Source organism: Mirounga leonina, unplaced genomic scaffold (assembly GCF_011800145.1).
Source record: "Mirounga leonina isolate KUSES-001 unplaced genomic scaffold, KU_Mleo_1.0 Mir_174, whole genome shotgun sequence".
In the NCBI taxonomy this organism is placed as follows: domain Eukaryota; kingdom Metazoa; phylum Chordata; class Mammalia; order Carnivora; family Phocidae; genus Mirounga; species Mirounga leonina.
This window is the reverse complement of record NW_023270451.1, coordinates 84,250,309-84,269,387: the sequence shown is the minus strand read 5'-3', so window position 1 is coordinate 84,269,387 and position 19,079 is coordinate 84,250,309. Positions and strand designations below refer to the sequence as shown.

At 47.1% G+C, this 19,079-nt stretch overlaps 1 protein-coding gene across 3 annotated transcripts; it reads right to left on the bottom strand.

The window, feature by feature from the left end:
* Positions 1-2,540: 2,540 nt before the first annotated feature.
* On the bottom strand, positions 2,541-19,054 carry GIMAP8 (GTPase, IMAP family member 8). 3 transcript variants are annotated; one of them, XM_035021372.1, is made up of 5 exons: positions 18,922-19,054; positions 12,849-13,503; positions 9,384-9,429; positions 6,590-7,216; positions 2,541-4,674 (listed from the first exon to the last, which is right to left on the bottom strand). In XM_035021372.1, the coding sequence occupies exons 1-5, from the start codon at positions 18,954-18,956 to the stop codon at positions 3,986-3,988; spliced, it is 2,052 nt and encodes a 683-aa protein (XP_034877263.1). In that variant the 5' UTR covers positions 18,957-19,054; the 3' UTR covers positions 2,541-3,985. The 3 variants fall into 3 exon arrangements, with proteins under 3 accessions (XP_034877263.1, XP_034877262.1, XP_034877261.1); XM_035021371.1 differs by having other exon boundaries at positions 12,849-13,506; positions 18,922-19,052; XM_035021370.1 differs by lacking the exon at positions 18,922-19,054 and having other exon boundaries at positions 12,849-14,468.
* Between the last annotated feature and the right edge of the window lie 25 nt (positions 19,055-19,079).

The following is a 19,079-nucleotide window of genomic DNA, read 5'->3' as shown; positions in this document are numbered from 1 at the left end:
TGAGTTACATGCAGCCCAAGATAGAATGCAGCGACAAGGGCCGCAGTTCATCCTAGAAATCTTCCACTTTTAGTTGCCTCACAGGAAGAGAGACCCAGTGGAACCCTACAGGAACTGGTCTCCAAACATAGATGGAGAAGAGGCTCCGCAGGGAGCGAGTGTGACAGCTACAAAGGTGCACCACTCTCGAAGGCTCTCCCTTCAAGAAAATTTAGTCAAGTAATCTTTGACAAGGAAGCCAAGAATATATGGGGAAAGGATCGTCTCTTCAATAAATGGTGTTGGGAAACTGGATATCCACATGCAAAAGAATGAAACTGGACTTGTATTATTCAAAAATGATCTTGAAGTGAATTAAAGATTTAAGTGTAAGACCTGAAATGGTAAAACTACCAGAAGAGAGCTCAGGGAAACACTCCTTGATATTGGTCTGGGCAATAATTTTTTTGCACAGACAACAAAAGCAAATATAGACAAGTGGGATAACGTCAAAGCAAAAGAAACAACAAAATGAGAAAGCAACGTACAGAATGGGAGAAAATATTTGCAAATGATGTATCTGAGAAAGAGTTAACATCCAAAGTTTAAAAGGAACTCAGACAACTCAATAGCAAAAAAAAAAAGAGCAATCTGATTAAAACACGGGCAAAGGACCTGAACAAATATTTTTCCGAAGAAGACATACAAATGGCCAGCAGATACATGAAAAGATGCTCAACATCACTGATTATCAGGGAAATGCAAATCAAAACCACAAGGAGATATCACCTCACCCCTGTGAGAATGGCTATTATCAAAAGGACAAGCGATAACAGGTGTCCACAAGGATGTGGAGAAAGGGGACCCTATACACTGTTGGTGGGAATGTAAATTGGTGCAGCCACTGAAGAAAACAGTGTATGAATCTTCAAGAAATTAAAAATAGGGATGCCTGGCTGGCTCAATTGGTAGGGTGTGGAATTCTTAAATCTCGGAGTCATCAGGTTCAAGCCCCATGTTGGGTGTAGAAATTACTTAAAATAAAAAAAATCTTTAAAAAAAAAAAAAGAAATTAAAAAGACAACTACCATATGATCCATCAATCCTACTTCTGGGTGTATATCCAAAGAAAATGAAATCAGGTGTTGAAGGATATCGGCACCCCTTACCCTGTTCATTGCAGCATTATTCACGATAGCCAAGACATGGAAACAACCTCAGTGTCCATCAACAGATGAATGGATAAAGAAGATGTGGTATATATCGACAATGGAATATTCTTCAGCCATAAAAAAAAAAAAAAAAAGGAAATCCTGTCCTTTGTGTCAGCATGGATGGATCTTGAGGGCATTATGCTCAGTGAAATAAGTCAGAGAGAGTAAGACAAATACTCTATGATCTCTCTTACACACGGAATCCAAAAAACTCTAACTCATAGAAACAGAGAGTAGGATGGTGGTTTTGGGGGGCTAGTTGGGGGTGTGGAGGGGTGAGAGATGTTAGTCTAAATGTGCAAACTCCCAGCTATAAGATGAATAACTTCCGGGGATCTAACGTACAGCATTTAAAAAAGAAAAAGAAAGGAAAACTTCCACTCTCCTCCAAGGAGGGCAGTTAGCTGGCAATCTCCAGCTGCAACACTTTCAGGACCCACTTCAGCTTCTGGGCCAAAGCCATACCCTTCCCAGGCAGCCCTTAGCCAAGGGCTGAGCACCGAGGAGCCGCCAGCATCCACCCAATGCAGGATATCGTTGCTATGCGTCAGTCTTTGCCCTAGAACTCCCTATTCAGACGGAGCCGACTTGTCGAGGGTGCTACTCTCCCTACCCAGGCAGCACCGGACCCCTTCCCTTTGGCAAGTGTCAGATCTGCATTGCAGTGTGAAAGCTCTCTCAGCCCGATTCTGCTTCCTCTTTAGTCTTTAACAGTCATTACTTCGTCCCCTGCCCCTGGGGAAACCTCTTGCACTCCTAACTCCCAGCCTGTGCCCCTTGGGGGAACTGACACAGCAGTGTTGTCCAGCCCCTCAAGCGTGGTCCTAAAGGAAAGTGGGGATGGATGTTAGGTCCTACCTGGGAGAAAATGTCGCATGGCTTAGCCCACACATCCCCTGCCTCATGCAGGTCCCAATGCCACCTGCTCAACCATGGGTAGGGCACTGGGCTTTGTGCCTACCTTCCAACAGAAGGGAAGCTCTGGAAAGAGGCACAAAATGCCCTCCAGACTTTATTCCTCCCATGCTCCTGGTTCTAATTTATTTGTCCTTGCCACAGTGAAATGCCTGGAGTGGGGGATTCCTGAGCTGGCAGACACCCAGTAAAGAAGTGGCTGTCACCCACTCTGAAGGTCCTCATGCACCAAAGATGCAAAAACCTCACCAGAGTCAGGGTGTCTATAAACATCTGCATGGCCTCTCCATGGAGGCGGGCTCTTCCTCCAAGTCAGAAAAATAGCAACCAGGAGGATGTGAGTTTATAAAATAATTCACCTTTATTATTTCATTCAACCCAATATATTTATACACACATTATCCAGAATTTGTCATATTCAGGGTTATGGAGAGTACAACATATTAATGGTGACAGTCCATGCTCTGATAAATGGGTTAAACTTGAAGGCAATGGATAATTTGAAAAAACAAAAGCAGATTACATAGATCCTGTCCTCAAAGCATACACAAAATGGTTAATAGTGATAACATCTGACCGCGCTTAGCTGGGAGAAGACGCCATAGTTCTCGCCTCGTATATCGCCCGAACCAGGCAGCCCTCAATACCATCTGCTCGGCCTCGGCAGAAACCACCATACCTGGACCCGAGAAGTGATCGTAAGCGTGGAGGCCACACCAGCCTCGGACTGCCTCCCCTTGGACTTCCTGACATAAGACACAATAAGCCCTTAGTGTGGTCAAGACATTATTACTTGAGTTCTATGAGCTTTACCCTAATTTCGAACCCTCAGGGATTAAAAAAGGAGAAAAGTGCAAAGGAGTGTTCTTTTTTAAAAATTTTGTGTACCTATTTATTTAAATTCAATTAATTAACATATAATGTATCATTTGTCTCAGGGCTACAGGTCAGTGATTCATCAGTCTCATACAATACCCAGTGCTCATTACAACACATACCCTCCCCAGTGTCCATCACCCAGTGCAAAGGAGTTTTCGATAAACTTTTCTAGAGGTGATCTAGACTTCTACTTAGAATTCTGGAACTTTGCAAAATGGGCTAATCACCAATTAGCCAACTGGCAAGCACCAATTGGCTAATTGGCCATTTCACCATGTGTCTGATTTTTGTTCTACTCTATTTCACTGCGATGGTTAGCAATAAAGTCTTTTAAAACCTCCCAGACTCATGTTCATTTCCTAAGGGACAAGAAAGAAGAGTAGACTGGGTCCCAATTTCTATTCAGGCTTGGAATAGCCACCCTGTAAGGAAAGGGACATGCTGGCCCTGAGTCCTATCCAATGGTGCCAAGGCAGCCCTGGGGGGAAGCGGGGGGCACGCAGCAGGCCGGGCAAGCAGTCCGGGGCATGTGGAGACCCACATGAGTCTGGCTTCTCCATTCTGCCATGCCAGGAGTTGGCGGGGACACTGCTCACGGCTCTGCTCTCATGGATCCGGATCCCCTGATCCTTGGGTAGGTCTCTGTATTTGACGGCAGGCTGGCCTTGGCCTTGGTCGCAGTGTCTGTCCTGATGCCAATCTACATACACAGGCATGGTGATTCATGTGACTTAATTTTGACCCCCCAAACCACCCAAGCTCTGAAGCTTCTTTCCAAATTTCCCCACCTAATTTCTTCTTTCTCCTTTAGAATCAATCCCCTGCCGAGCCTGATGATTCATTTACCCACAAAAAGCTGCAGCAGCACAGACTGAGCTGCATGCACCTGCCAAGCCTCCAGCGTCCTGGAGCCTCCTCCCATCCCAGCAGTCCTACCACACCCCGTCCCCAAGTGAGGGTGTCTCTACCTTAGAGAGACCCCCAGGCACGTCAGCTGCCTATGATAAAATCTCTTTTAAATTCTTCAGTAAATTGGTGGACTTGGGCTTTTCCTGGGCATTTTTAATGATTTTGCTGACTTTCTCCCATTCGTGGGGGTACCCCTCCCCTCCATGGCTCTTTATCAGCTCATCAGCCATTTTCAGAAGCTCTACTGCCTGGTTTTCCCTGGCTTGGCCCGTTTCTCTGTTATTAAAAGCACAGACTCGCCCCCCACACCTTTTAATGATGTTCTTAAGAGTTTTGTTATCTGTATTCTGGACATAGTCTCTAAGGTCCCCTGACTCGAGGTCCTCCTTCCGAGTGAACAGCACGATCGTGTACTTCAAAACTTCCTCTCCGAAGATGTTCTCCAAGTCCTGCACCGCCCTTTTGTCCTCTGGAGTGAACCGTCCCAGCTGGAACACCAGGACCAGAACCTTGTTCCCTTCTTCACAGCAGGACAAACAGCGTCTGACCTCCTCCTCCAGTGGGAACGGACCCTCCTCGGCACTGGTCATCAGGCAGAGCAAGGGCGTGTCCACAACCACCACCTGCAGCCTGCCCCACATCCTCTTGCTGCTCTGGCACGTCTGGGTGACTGGCTGTGCTTGGAACTGAGAGCGGAAGTCGGGGTTCCCAAGAATGGTGTTCCCGGTGGCGCTCTTCCCAGTGCCGCTCCTCCCCACCAGGACAATGCTCAGGGCATCTGTCGAAAAGAAAGCAGGAAAGATTGGTGGCCACGAGCTGACCTGGGTGCAGCTTTCAAAGTGCTGCCAGACGTCATGGCAGAGGATGCCCAGAGAGCACCCTGGCCACCCTCTCACCCGGCAGCTCTATCCCCAAGCACGGTTCCGGGCACTCGCTCTGAGAACCAGAAGCATGACTTGGACCACCATCTCTGCCCCGTGCTCATCCATGACATGGCACTGTTTCTATCTCTGAATTCACTCCCTCCTTCTGGTAACTTCCCTGACTCCCTGGCACCCTGTGAGTGTCGCTGGCTTTATTACCCATCACCCGCTCAGCTGCGTCCAGCCCCCACATCTCGATGTCTTCCCGTTGCTAGCCAATGCTAACTGCAGCAAAATCTCCTTGATGGATTTGAAAAATTATTCCACAGAATTGACTTTTCATGAAAAAGCAACTACATATATCATTGACAGATTCCTAGTTCCTTCATTTGGATCACCAAAAATTCATTTCTCATTAAAACCACACTAAACTGAGTTGTCTTTCATTGATGAGTCGAAAGGCACCTCGTGGTTGTAAGAATGAAGGTACACTCACACTGTTTTGTGTAGTGATGATGGAGAACAGATGTCCCTTAAAATGGAATGACAGATGCTAGCGACCTTGCAATGGGTGTTAGTGGGGGCTCCTTACAACTCTGCACTTGTACTGTGGTCTTTCTCTTCCACGCTGGCCTTTTCACAGTTCTCTCAATTATACATTCTTTGCCAAGTTACCCATATCCACCTTAAAACAAAGAGGGAGGAAAGCCTACCCTGTGCTCTTCCTTCCAGGGGAAATTATTGGATTGCTTATCCTGAACCCCCAATCTCATAGCTATGCTTAAAGATTCATCTTCCAATAGTCCCATATTTGTCACAATTTCAGTCCCTGCTTCCACATCCTCAGAGGGGGTGGTTCTCAAGAACCTCTGTGATCTGGTCTATAATCCCCATCCCACGTCGGGCAGGGGCATGAACCCTCCATTTCCATCATGGCCACTCCGTTGGCAATAGGCTTAGTCCCACCTCCTTGCTTCCGATTGCTGGAGTATTCTCTGCAACGTCTTCCAGCTTACTGACAGCCACCCAAACCCTGCCCATTCTCCAAAGCCCATTTCAAATTGGGCTTTCCCCACACAGCCTCTCCTGACCTTCCTGCATGTCTATACTTCTTGAGGAGGCCCCCCAGCACCTGGCCCTCCGTGCTGACTATGAAAGGGCTCATAAACAGATACACTCCTTTGAGTCCGTGTTCTTCTCAGGGGAGGGCATTTGAAGTGAAGACAAAGGGGTGAGTCATGCTGACCTGGAAGAATCTCAGCTCAGGGCAATAGAGCGTGTAGCCCTGAGGGCATGGGGACTTCCGCTAAAGCCGTGGGTAGTGTGACTGGGCTAAGAAACCCATCTAGTGCCATGTGAGGATTCAGGCTCCCAGTCCTCATCCTTCTCTCTTCAAAATGGCCTCCCCTCTCCAAAAAGAGAAGAGTAAAGAACCAAGAAGTCAAGAGAGGGAGAAAGAGAGAGGGAGTGTCAGAGCGGGCTTAAAAGAAAGAGAAAATCAAACCAACGGTCCAGAACTATCTATGTCATCACCAGCACTGAGTCTTGAGCCCTGGGCAACAGACACACAGTGGGGAAAAGAAGAGATTGGAAAAAGCTCATTTCCTTCCCTCAAGACCTTCACCATCCAGTTGGAGAGAGGGGAGAAGGGTCAGAGAGAATTAAAGACAGTTATGTGCATGGAAAGGCACATAACTTCAGTAACCTTGGAGAAAGAGAAAAGTTAGTCAGTAGACTGGACCTGTCCTTTCTATCTTCTCTCCACCCTTCTCGTATATTTCATATCTAGTTTCTGAAAGCATCTCGAAAATGGTTTTAGACACCGTGTACCTTCCCCTCTGAAGCTGCAGGGCCTGCCCCCATTGTGCTGCACCATACTCTCAACTGTTTCCAGAAGCTTGTCCACCTGGTGCTGTTCTTCTTCCCCCGTCACTCGGTAGTTGAAGACGCAGAACCGGTCTTTGCACTCCTTGATGAGCTTGTAGAGAGCTTTATTTCTGTTTTTCAGGAACATGTGTAGATCCTGATCCCCTAGGTCTTCTTTCCTGGTGAGGAGAATGATCAGGTACTGCACGAATTTCTCTCCAAAACTGCGCCGGATGGCGTCGAGTACCGCCTCATCTTTCTCGGCGAAGGAGCCCAGAGGCGTCACCAGCAGGAAGGCATGGGGGCGCCCAAAGGCATGTCTCTGGAGCTCCACTTTAATGCCCTTTGAAGACGAGATGTCTGGAGTATCAAGGATCACAACGTTCCTCTCTCTCCAGATTCTGCTCCCAGACACAAACCTCTGGGTGACTGACTCTTCGCTGAATTTGGTCTCAAACTCTCGCTTCCCCAGAAGGCAGTTCCCGACTGTACTCTTCCCAGCTCCACGCCTGCCCACAAGCAAGACCTTCAGTTCCGACGGCCCAGGGCTCGGCTCGCATCCTGGGGCCTGAAGCTGCTCCTCCTCTTGCCCTGGGAGGAACAAAAGAGCAAATTCAGAGTCTCTCCTTGCAGCTGAATGCAGAGATGTGGACAGGTTCTATGCTTTCTCATTCTTGTCCGTTTTTACAGAGAATGCCCGTAGTGTTCTGAGCAGCAGAACTCTAGTCCCAGTCAGAAGCTACCTCCCCGAGTAAAAGCCACAAAAGGGGCCATGAATAAATGAAGAGAGACGTAAAACGCTCCAGATTTCCCAGGAACGTGAAAATGTTAAACTTGGCCTTTAGTGCTCTTGGTCCTTAGAGTTCCTTTCATTTTACTACCAAAGGTAAGTGCCTGGGCCATGAAGTCCATGGGCTAAAGCAGGACAAGGGAGAATCTGAGTTTAAGATGTCCCTTCAAAAAAAATAAATGAATAAAATAAAATAAAATGCCCCTTGGTAGTATATTTATAAAATGTTATACTACTCAGCAATAAAAAAAAAACCAAACCAAAACAAAACGAAAGAATGAGTGGATGAATGAACTATTGATATGCAACATGCATGGATCTCCAAAGCATGCTAAATGAAAGAAGCCAGACACAAAACCACACGCTATCGGGTCCCACTCTATGAAGTTCAAGAGCAGACAAAATTAGTCTATGTTCCCAGAAGTCTGGATTCAGTTCCCTTTGGGGAGACCCAGCAGAAACTTGTGAGGTGATGGAAATGCTCCAGATCTTTATCTACATGGTGATCACATATGTGCAGATATGTAAAAAGTCATTGAGCTAATACACTTAAGATTTGTGCATTTTACTCTGTTAACTGTACCTCAATAAATGGCTGTAGAGACCTGTGCCCCAAAACTATCCCTGCCCTCATGCCGTGGCCCCACCACGTCTCCTCAATCCGAGGTCAGCACCAGACCTACAGGCTGAGCAAATGGCAGAGTCAGCCACTCCAGGGAACATTCAGAGTCTGAGGCATCCTGGGCGCTATGCGCCGCAGGTCTGGGAGGTGGTGTCTGAGCCGTCCCTGGGTGTCTGAGCCGCAGGTCTGGGAGATGGAATGAACATCCTTCAAAGAAAGCCACTGAAACACCAGTGATGGCGCATCCTTCTGCACCTGATGTTGCGCCATAAGAAGGATGCACCATCCTTCTTATGTTGCCTTCAAAAGCTCCGACTTTCCCCCAAATCACCTCATACAAGTCTGCATCCTATCAAAAGTCCCTTCCAATGCCCTCATTCTGAGATACCCTGTGGCTCCCCATGGCATGCTATTTCCTCAGGGCCACGAGGATCATTTGGGGACATAACACGAAAGTTCCTGGAGGTCTTGACTGAAGGACATCAACAGAATTTTAAATCCCTACTTCTGCCTGAGTTCACATATTTCGGGCTAAGTTTACTCATCTGTAAATGAGAATAATGATAATACCACCCTCTTCATAGGGCTGTTAAGAGGAATATATGTGTATGGTTATTATGAGAATTATGTTATATGTGGGAAAGATTGAATTATTTATATATTTTTACAGTACGTAATGTTAATTGTGATTATTATCACTAAAATTGAACTAATAATAACTATTATCATTATTATTTGGGGGAGTTCTATGAGGACAGAGAACTCATCTATCTTATTCACTGCTGAATATTCAGTTCTTGCACAGAGCTGGTCCAGAAATAACCTGAAAGTCCATCAGTAAAGGGATGGTTGAATTAGTCATGTACGCCCTTACCGTGGACAAAATTGCACCTACTAAACAGAATGAGGTGGATCTATACAAACTGACTTGTGCAGTGTGCAGGATGTATCATTAATGGCAATCATTACACGGATCCTGACCTCCACCACTGAATTCTACAAATGAGTGTTATCCATGAAGATGATTACTGCTTTCCCAGGGGGAGTCAACATCATATAGTTCTGGATCCAGGGCCAGAAAGACAAGGCTGAGTCGGGGAAGAAGCCACGAAAAGCGAGCCCACCTCCATAACATTTCAGGGAAGGCCCAGGACACCCACACCATGTCCAGAACCTACTCCCAAGTGTTAAGAGTTCCCTGGGGGATAGGCTGTGGACACCAACCTGAGCTAGGCCTCCAGAGTACATCTTTGTTCCTACTTATCTAATTTCTCCACTTCATTTTGATGCATGATGCATTCAAAAGGATACAGCTGTAAGCTTAACATTTTTAAGGATCATCTTACCATGTGGCTTGTCCTCCTTCTGAGACGTGGCTTCATTCACACAATCCTAGAAAATAAAGGGGAAAATGATGCACAGGGACCTAAAATTTCATCTTTTCGCAAAGTAAAGAAATGGAGATACAAGTATATAATTCAGAGTAATTTGATGAGGAGGCTGTGGTCAAATCAAGGCCATGGTCATGTTCCTTGTTGGCTTCTGTAGACCCGTCCACAATGACAGTAGATCTTAAGACCCCACTGCTGTCACCACAACAGGCTTGCCAGAAGTATGAAGATGGGTCTTGTTCTTGCTCAGAGGAGCCCCACAAATGCCATCTAACCAAGGCATTGAGCCTGAAGCTCCAACTTTCCTTCTCCCCAGTCCCCAATAGTAATGGCAATTCGTTTCAAAGTCTTCCAGAGTTTCTGCTGTTCCTGGAGAAAATCTAGAGGCTTAAGAAGAGCTACTGGACTTCCTGGAAGAAAAAACTATAGCCCACTGGTGTCTGAATGTTCATCTGAGGGACCAGGGGAAGGGAGGAGATTGGGTGTGAAGCTCCCACACACCTCTGGTGTCTTCTGCCCGCACTGCACCTCCAGGATAGAGATAAAGCTTCTTCTGACATAAGAACCAGGGAAATTTGGAACTTTCCCCATCCAGGTGGGCAAGTGGAGCCAAACACACAATTGGTATTCCCTTCCCCTGCCTGGCAAAGCAGACTCGCTCCCAAAATTTAAATTGTCATAGAATCAAAAGAGAAGGTAAAAACGATACACAATCCTGATGAATCTGCTATTCCTAGAAGCTTCCAATACTTTATTTTAACCATGCCAGCCAAGGAAATTTTCCCTCTGCTTTCTTACCTGGCCTTACCCCAAGCTGTGGATCCCTTCCACCATCCCTCTCCCTGGATCTTCTCCTCGCAGTTCTGACCATCAGACTTCTTTCATCTTACCTAGCACAACTCAAATTCTTTCATGTGTTTTAAATGCCAAAGGTTGTTACAATGCAAATATGTACGATCTAAAAATTAATAATTTTAAAATTTCTAACTCACTGTAAAAGGAGCAGCTGCTAATTAACATACACCCTTCTGTATTTTTCTGAGTTTATATGCATACACTCAGGCATATACGAACACACAGGGAGACTTGCTAGGCATCTTGTTCTGCAATCTGCTTCATAATATGTGCTGTACAGCCGTACAAGTCGGTATGCGTAGATCAACACCGTTTTTTTAGGAGATGCTATTTGCTCCACAGCATGGGGCATGGAACATCCTGTACTGATGTAATGACTATCAGGTTATTTCTGGCTTTACTATTTCAAAAGATGCCATGATAAATATCCTTATACATCCGTCTTTATATATGTGAATGTTTTTATTTCTGGGTAATAGTCCTAAAAGTGGGTCAGTCTCTGGGTTGTTAAAGTCCTTAATGCCTCCATAACTTATGTGAACCTTATACACATCCATAACAATACTAATAACAATAATAATGGCAGCTGATAATCACCGAATGTTTACATCTCAAGTATTAGCAAATAACTTTGTAAGCACTTATTTCACTGACTCCTCACAGAAATCTCGGAGATACGTATTATTATCTTTGTTTTACGGATGACAAAAGTAAGATCCTGGGTCAAGGAAATGGGTTGGGTTCCGTCCCTCAAGGAGTCTGTGGTGAGGCAACCACCGCAAGTATATTCACAGCAATCACTTGACTCGTGGGGCCATGTGAGGAGCGCCATGATGGAAGGAAGGGCCAGCAGGGAAGACCCTCTGAGGAAGTGAGCTCACGCTGAGGCAGATGGATACACAAAAGCAGACATGGTACATGGTCAGATGGGAGAGGGGAAGTGTCCAGGGGAAACAAATCACAGGTTGGAACCTCCAGAGTGGACATGAATGCAAGTCAAGGACCACAGGGAAGGCCAGTGAGACCAACACATGAAGAGCAAGTTAGAGGGTGAGGGACCAGCTCAGGTCAGGGATTCTGAACTTGATCTGAGATCAGCGGAGAATCACTGCAGCATTTTAAACAAGAGGGTGTCGTGTTCAGGGTACATTGCAGAGAGCTCATCTTGTGCCCGGATCCTCTCTGCGGACATCCCTGTTCCAGACAGCCTTCAAGAGAGAGACAGATGGTTATAAAGGAGAGAGAGGGAGGGCAGACCTAGGAGATAAGAGAGTGACAAGTTCTCTCACGCCTCAAGGTCCTCACCTGTAGAAGATGAGTACACAGAGTGCTTGTGGAGACTTCATCCGTTCATGTGTCTGGGACTCAGTAGGTACTCAATAATTATTGCCTTCCTTCTCACTTCCATCCTGTTTGGGCTTAACACTCATCAGTTCTCAGAGTTTCACTCTGACCAACACCACCCCCCACGCTGGATTATTGCTTGATTACCTCTGCTGGCACTTGCGTTAAGAATCCTCTGTACCAACATTCACTTACTTACCCTGCATCTGGAACTGTTTTGTGTCTTATGCATGAGTCACTCAAACCGAAGTGTAAGCTCCTCAAAGGCAAAAGCCTGAATTTTTGTATCTTCCTTAGCTACAAATACATTTTCTGTTCAGGTTTAGAAATTAAATAAAATACCACTCTGGCTGTTGTGTATGAAACGGATTGAGGGTAAGGCACAAGAATGAATGAGGGGAAGGTTGTTCGTAAGATAGGATAGGCAAGAACCGAGGCTGGCTTGGACCGGACTAGGGGGGCAGCAGAGATGGAGAGAAGTGGGTGGGTTCCAGGCACCCCGACCCCACAAGACTTGATGACTTCTCAGATAACAGCTGCCAGCTAGTAGGGGCAGCAAAGCTGAACTCTGGGTTTAGGTTCGAAGAGCATGGTGAGCAGCACGACCATTTACCCAGTTGAGAGGAAATCAGAAGTCTTAAAGATTTCAGAGGGAAAACCAAAAGTCTGGACATATGAAGTCTGAGATCCTATACGAGAGCCGAGTGGACATGTCAAATAGCAGTTGGATAAGGGAGTAGGATTCAGAGGAGAGGCCTGGACTGGAGGAATGAATCTGGAAACCATTAGCGATCGACAGAGCTCAAAGCTGGAAGGCAGAGTTGAGGAAAGCCTAGAAGACGCCAGTGTTCAGGAGGCCATGCAAGGAGAGCTCGGGAATCTCTGGAGTAGCCAGAAAGGGCAGGAGGAAGAAAACAAAAACAGTGTAGTTGTATTGAAGCCAAGGGAAGAGAGGGTCCATTTGTGTGTCCAATACTGTGAGGGATATAGTTAGGTAAGGACTTAAATGTATCCATTAATTTGGTAATAAAGTCCAAAGTTCAAAGGCTAATACTCAAAGCACCCTACCGTCTGGTGCCTCATCTTTGCAGATCATGGATAAATATCTCCTTAAACAAAGCCTGTGGTCCATCACACAATACCACACCTCCCTTATCTGTGCCCATCATCCACCACGAGCTCTAGCAAGAAAGATCCTTGCAGACCTTAAGAATGTCTTACCAGGAATCCGCTGCCTTCATTTCTGAAGTTCACGATATATGGTCCTCCATTTTCATCCACCAACCTCTGGACCTGGCAGAGGAGCCCCCTCACCTGACGGGCCCGCTCCTCCTCGCTTGCCTTGTTGTTCAGAGCGCAGTATCGGCCTCCATGGTTTTCAACCAGCTCGGCGAGGTACTCCTCGCCTTTGATGTAATCTTGCAGAGAGCCATCCTCCAAATCATCCTCCCGAGTGAAGACGATAATGATATACCTCTTGGCTTCGGCTCCAAACAACTCGTGGATGCCCCTGACTGCCTGTTGGTCCTCCACCTCATAACGGCCGATGGGAATGACCAGCAGCAGGGCGTGGAGGCTGGGCGCAGAGAGCTCCAAGCAGCATTCGATGTTGTATTGCTTGTCTTTGGCACAAGACAGGGAGGAGAAAAGGTCGGGGGTGTCGATGACCACAACCTTCCCCTCTCCCGTGGCCCCGCTCATTCTCTGGCACACTTTCGTCACCATCTGGCCACTACATCTGGACACAAACACAGTTTTGCCCAGAATCGTGTTTCCTGTGGCACTTTTTCCCGCACCACTGCTCCCTAAAAGGAGAAGCCTCAGTTCCTGCATGGGGCAGCCGGGCTCCCTCTGCTGACAAGGGCTCCTGCTGGTCCTGCTGGACAAAGAGCAACTCATCAGTGTCCACTCATGAACAGTCCAGAGAGGAACAGCAAGAAAATGCATCCTCTTTTTAGTTTCTCCCCAAGGATTGGGACTACTGACGTCAACTCAGACTAGATTAGGATAAGAAATCCTGTTTCCCAGGATCCTTTCTGTGCTCTTGTCTCTGAAATAAATCCGTATTGGTAAGATGTCACACACTGTTGGTTGGCTAAGCCAACGACCCCCTTCTGTCTACATTCATTCCCCACTATACACACTGGGGGAAATGCAGACACTATGATAGACAGAATAACGCCCCTCCCCAAGATTCTCTCTGGAATCTGTGACTATGTTATTTTACATGGGAGAAGGGACTTTGCTAATGTGATTAAGGATGTTGAGATGAAGAGATAATCTTGGATCATCCAGGTGGACCCAATACAATCGCACTGTAAGAGGTCCTTCCAAGAGGAAGGCAGGAAAGTCTGAGTAAGAAAAAGGAGATGTGAGGACAGAAGCAGAGGTCAGAGAGTGACAGAGATTTGAAAATGCTACACTGTTGTCTTTGAACATGGAATAAGGGGCCACCAGTCAAGGGGACTGCAGGCAGCTTCTAGAAGCTGGAAAAGGCAAGGAAATGGATTCTGCCACACAGCCTCTGGAAGGATCCTGCCCAGCACCTTGATTTTAGGACTTCTGACCTCCAGAACTATAAAATAATAACTTGGTGGGCTTTTAGCAACTAATTGTGTGGCAATTTGTTACAGCAGCAACAGAAACTAATACGCTTTTTCTCCCAGCTTCCTTTCAACTGGGAGTGGCCATGTGACCCAGTTCTACCTGATGACAGTTGAGGGAATATTTCCTTGGGCTTTCTTCTTATTTGGAATTTAAATGTGATATCTGGGGGCTCCTGGGTGGCTCAGTCGGTTAAGTGTCTGCCTTCAGCTCAGATCACAATCCCAGGATCCTGAGATCGAGCCCCACTTCAGGCTCCCTGCTCAGTGGAGAGCCTGCTTCTCCCTCGCCCTCTGCCCCCCACTGTGCTTCCTCTCTTGCTCTCTATCTCAAATAAATAAATAAAATCTTTTAAAAAAATAAATGTGATATCTGGAATCACAGCAGATATCAGGAGGCAATGAGGTAACCAACAAGAGAACAAAAGGTCAGCGTGTGCCGTCACACTGAAGGACTGCAGAGCAGAGAGAGAAAAGAATCCCTGATGACATCACTTAAGCTGCCAAAACATCCTTGAGATCACCTTTTTTTTTAAGATTTATTTATTTATTTATTTAACAGAGAGAGAGAGAGAGAGAGAGAGCCAGAGAGTACAAGTGGGGGGAATGGTAGAGGGAGAGTTAGAAGCAGGCTCCCTGCCAAGCAAGGAGCCCGATGTGGGGCTCGATTCCAGGACTCCGAGATCATGACCTGAGCCAAAGGCAGACACCTAACCAACTGGCCACCCAGGTGCCCTGAGATCACCTTTTTGTTAAGTAAACAGCTGGTATTCTAAAGATCTAGCTGTTGCTACTCAAATCGTGGTTCACAGGCTAGCGATATTGTCAATAATTGAGACCATGTCAGAAATGCAGAATCTCAGTCTCCACCCAAACTTCCTGAATGAGAATCTGTAACTCAACAAGTTCCAGGTGCTTCTCACGAACACTCAAGTTTGAGAAGCACCGGTGTAAGCCACCATTAGTTGAAGATCAGCATTCCCAACTGAATCAGGATCCACTTGAAGAGCCGAGTTTCCCAGCACCATTTCTTGAACAGTCCATCCTTTTTCAAATGATTCTGTCAGGTACCATGTGCCCTAATTTCCTCAAGTTTATGCCTCGGTTGTCTGTTCTGTCCATTAGATGCTCTCTCAGTCTATTCCTGAACCAGAAAGCCTTATTTACTAAAACCAAAATGACTTAATATTATTCTACTTAAAATATAACTTTAAGTCTTCATTACATGATCCATCAGGTAGGTCCCAACACCTTGCTATTGTTCAAAATTGTCACACTCTTCTTGGTTTTTTAATCTCCTGTAGGACTTTGAAAATCAGTTGTCCTTGTCTTTAGGAAATCTCTGTTGAAAGCTAGAATGCCATTGCATTGAATGTGTAGCTTAGTTTTAGAACTGACATTTTCATAGCGTTGTTGTCCTCCCCACTCTTTTTGTTGGTCAGTTTTAAACATGTTCTAAGTTCAACCATTATTTCTTCTTGATCCGTAAATTAGGAGAAGAGATTATCAAATTTAAAAATGTGTTGGGAGATTTGCTATCGTTTTATTTATTTCTAATATTATTACTCTCTGGTCAGAGAACAACATCTGTATAAAATATTTGTCACTGGTCGAGATTTACTTTTTAGCCCAGTAAAATTTTTGTAAATGTTTCACGTGGGCTTAAAAAGAATGTGTAACTGGCAATTGGGGGTGCCTTTCCCAATCAGGGACCCCACCTCAATTTTACCACCTAGGCTCCGGGTATCCAGAAGGTCCAGCATGCCCTTCTCTGCACCACTCTCCTGTCTGTCTGGAAAACTCCTCCCCATTCTTTACCACTTAGCTGAAGTGTCACCTCCATGTCAAGCCTTCTGTGATTTTTCCAGATTGGACTGATCATGAGCTCTTTTCTGGACTTCTGCAATACCACTCTCTCTGGTCCCCCTGTTTCCACCCTTCTAGAGCCTATTGCCCATCAACAGCCAGTGTGCTCCTACCAAAACAAGAGACAGATAACGTCCTTCATCAGCCTAAAATCCCCCAATTGCTTCCCACTGACTTGAAGTAACAGGCAAAGCCTTTGCAGTGGTCAACAAGACCCTACCCAATCTGGGCTCTAGCTGCCTCTCCATCTCATTCCCCACCCCTCTCCACCTTGCTTTGTCTGCTGCAGTCACATCAGCCTCCCTGCTGTTCCCCAAACAGGCAACCTTGGGGCTCTGTGCTGGTTGTTCATCTGAGCTAGAACATTCTTCCCCCAGACTTGTGCAAGGCAGCTTCCCTTCTTTTAGGTCTTTACTGTAGTGTCCCTGTGGTGCAGAAGGCCTCCTGCAGTCATCCTATAATTAAGAGCAACCCTCCCTGCTGCATCCCACAAGCATTCCATGTCCCCTCCCACCCCGTTCTATTTTTCTCCCCAGCAACCACAGCAACCACCTTTCACATGGTGCATTGACTTGCTTATCGCTTTTTTTTTTTTGTCTCCCCACCACTGAAAGGTAAGTCCCGTGAGAAGGAGGACTTGCCCTGGTTTGTTCACCACTGCATCTACAGCTTAGAGAAGGCATTCGCTGCTAAGTACCTGCTTGTGACTGAGTGGATGGCTATGGACTTGAAGAACGAAGACGAGCAGCTGAAGGAACTGAAGAGTGGGACAGGAGAGCCCTGCGGCTGGGAGAAGCCGGAGAAGACAGTGCACAGACTCCTCCTCCCCCCGCCCAGAAGCCCACCACGAAAAAAATGCAGTGGACTGAGTGAGGTGCAGAGAAGCTCATCCGGCCACAGATGGGCTGTTCTCTAGATCTGCATCTCTGGATCTCCACAGGATGCAGGAGGCAAAGCTGCCTCGCCTAGAACACACACCTCAGAGCTGTCACACCAAGGAGAAACAGACTTTTTGGTAGCTGAGGTCCAATCACTGTTGGGACACTTCTAAGAGTACCTTTGTACCATGACACAGCCCTGAATGAAGAGACCCTCTCCCTAACTCTCCATCCCCCTTAGTCTCCTTGGCTTTGTTCATGATGCTGTTCCTATCTGATAGTATTTACTGTCTAGCTTCTATGTTCTCTTTTCTCTCTACCACTCTTAGTATGAAACTCCATAAGCACAGAGACCACGCCTGTCTTGTTCTGTGTCCCGAGGTCCTAATACTGTGCCTGGCAGGTAGCATACATTCCCTAAGTGGTGTTAAATGAATGATCATGGGGGAGAGGGGTGACGAAAGGAGGAAAAACAGTTCTTAGAAATGAAGAGGGAGATTGAAGTGATGTCACTTTTTTTTTTCATTTTCATTCTGCTTTATTAGGTATTTATTTTATTTTTTATTATTATGTTCAATTAGTACATCATTAGTTTTTGATGTAGTGATGTCCCTTTGAATAATAAAAGAGAAGTAACTTGGGGGCTCCAGGGTGGCTCAGTCCATTAAGCCTCTACCTTTGGCTGAGGTCATGATCCCAGAGTCCTGGGATGGAGCCCTGAGTTAGGCTCCCTGTTCTGCAGGGGGACTGCTTCTCCCTCTCCCTCTGCCTGCAGCTCCCCTTGCTCGTGCTCTCTCTCTCTCTCTCTGCCAAATAAATAAAATCTTAAAAAACAAAAAAGAGAAGTAACTTTATATTGTATCCCAAGCCAGTGAAGTGGTATGTTTTGTACATCAATTTTTTTTACGTTAAAAAAAAAAAAAAAAGACACTAATGGGTACATAGCTGAAGGACGCAGACACCTCCAGCAGGTCTGAAGAAGAAAGGAATTTATTTCTCACCTCAGCTCCACTGTTTTACATGATTGTCCATCACAGTGACTAAATTAGTCTTTGCTAAATTCCTAGCCAGGCCGCCATATTGAATCAGGACCCATCCTCCTCCATGTGGACAGTTGCCAACCTGTGGCATTTTCTCCCCAGCATACAAAAACACTTTTAAGGACAAAAAGGAGCCAAAACACCCCCTTCCCTCACTCTCTCCTTTACCCACACTCCCCTCGGATCATCTCCCAGACCGTTCGGGACACCCCAGCAGGTTAACGGAGACGAAAAAAGACAACTTGCTCTCCAAAACTTTAGTTGAGACTCTCCAGCAGCCTGCACTTCTCAGGATATAGCCCAAGGGGGCCGTGGCTTCAGCCATCCAAGCAAAGCTCCCAATGGTGTGGGATCTGTCCCACATTAAGGGGCAGTTCACACCCACAGACAAAGATGGCCAGAGAAGCTTCCAGAGCCCAGCCTGGGCAGGACTCAGTCCCAGCCCAGCAGGTCAGTCATCAGGAGGAGGAGAAAGAGTTCAAAGGTGAGAGCCTAGGAGGCTTAAATGCAGGTAAAATCAGAGTCTTGTTTTGGGCAACCACCGGTACCTTCGGTGCTCAGTTAACGGGACCCAACAGTGCACGGGGAGGAAAATACTAGAAAAGTGGACGTGGAAGACCGGAGTCTGAGCTGCCAGCTTCGCAGGGCCTCCCACGGGCTCCCTCCGGCCCAGACCAGGCCCTGCCATCGGCCCCCACGAGGGTTGGGGCGCCCCGCGACGACGCCCTCCCCCTGGAAGGCCGCGACCCGCGCGCCAGCCCTCGAGCCCCACCTCCCGCCCCCCAGGCCGGCCTTGAGCGGCTGGCTGCCCGGAGCCGAGCCCGCTGCCCGCCCGCCAGGGGGCCCCGCTGCCCGCGCTGGCCGCCACCTGCCGCCGCCTCGACCCCCCGCGCCGGCGCGCGCGCACCTCGATCCGGTCCCCGGCAGCGTCGCAGGCTCCATGGCTCTGGGGAGTCCGTGAGGTCCCCGCGGGCAGCGTGGAGAGAAAGCCGCGGCGAGCCCGGCGCGGCAGGGGCGGGACCTGTCTGACAAACTGTACTTCCGCGCAGGAAGAGGTTTCTAGGC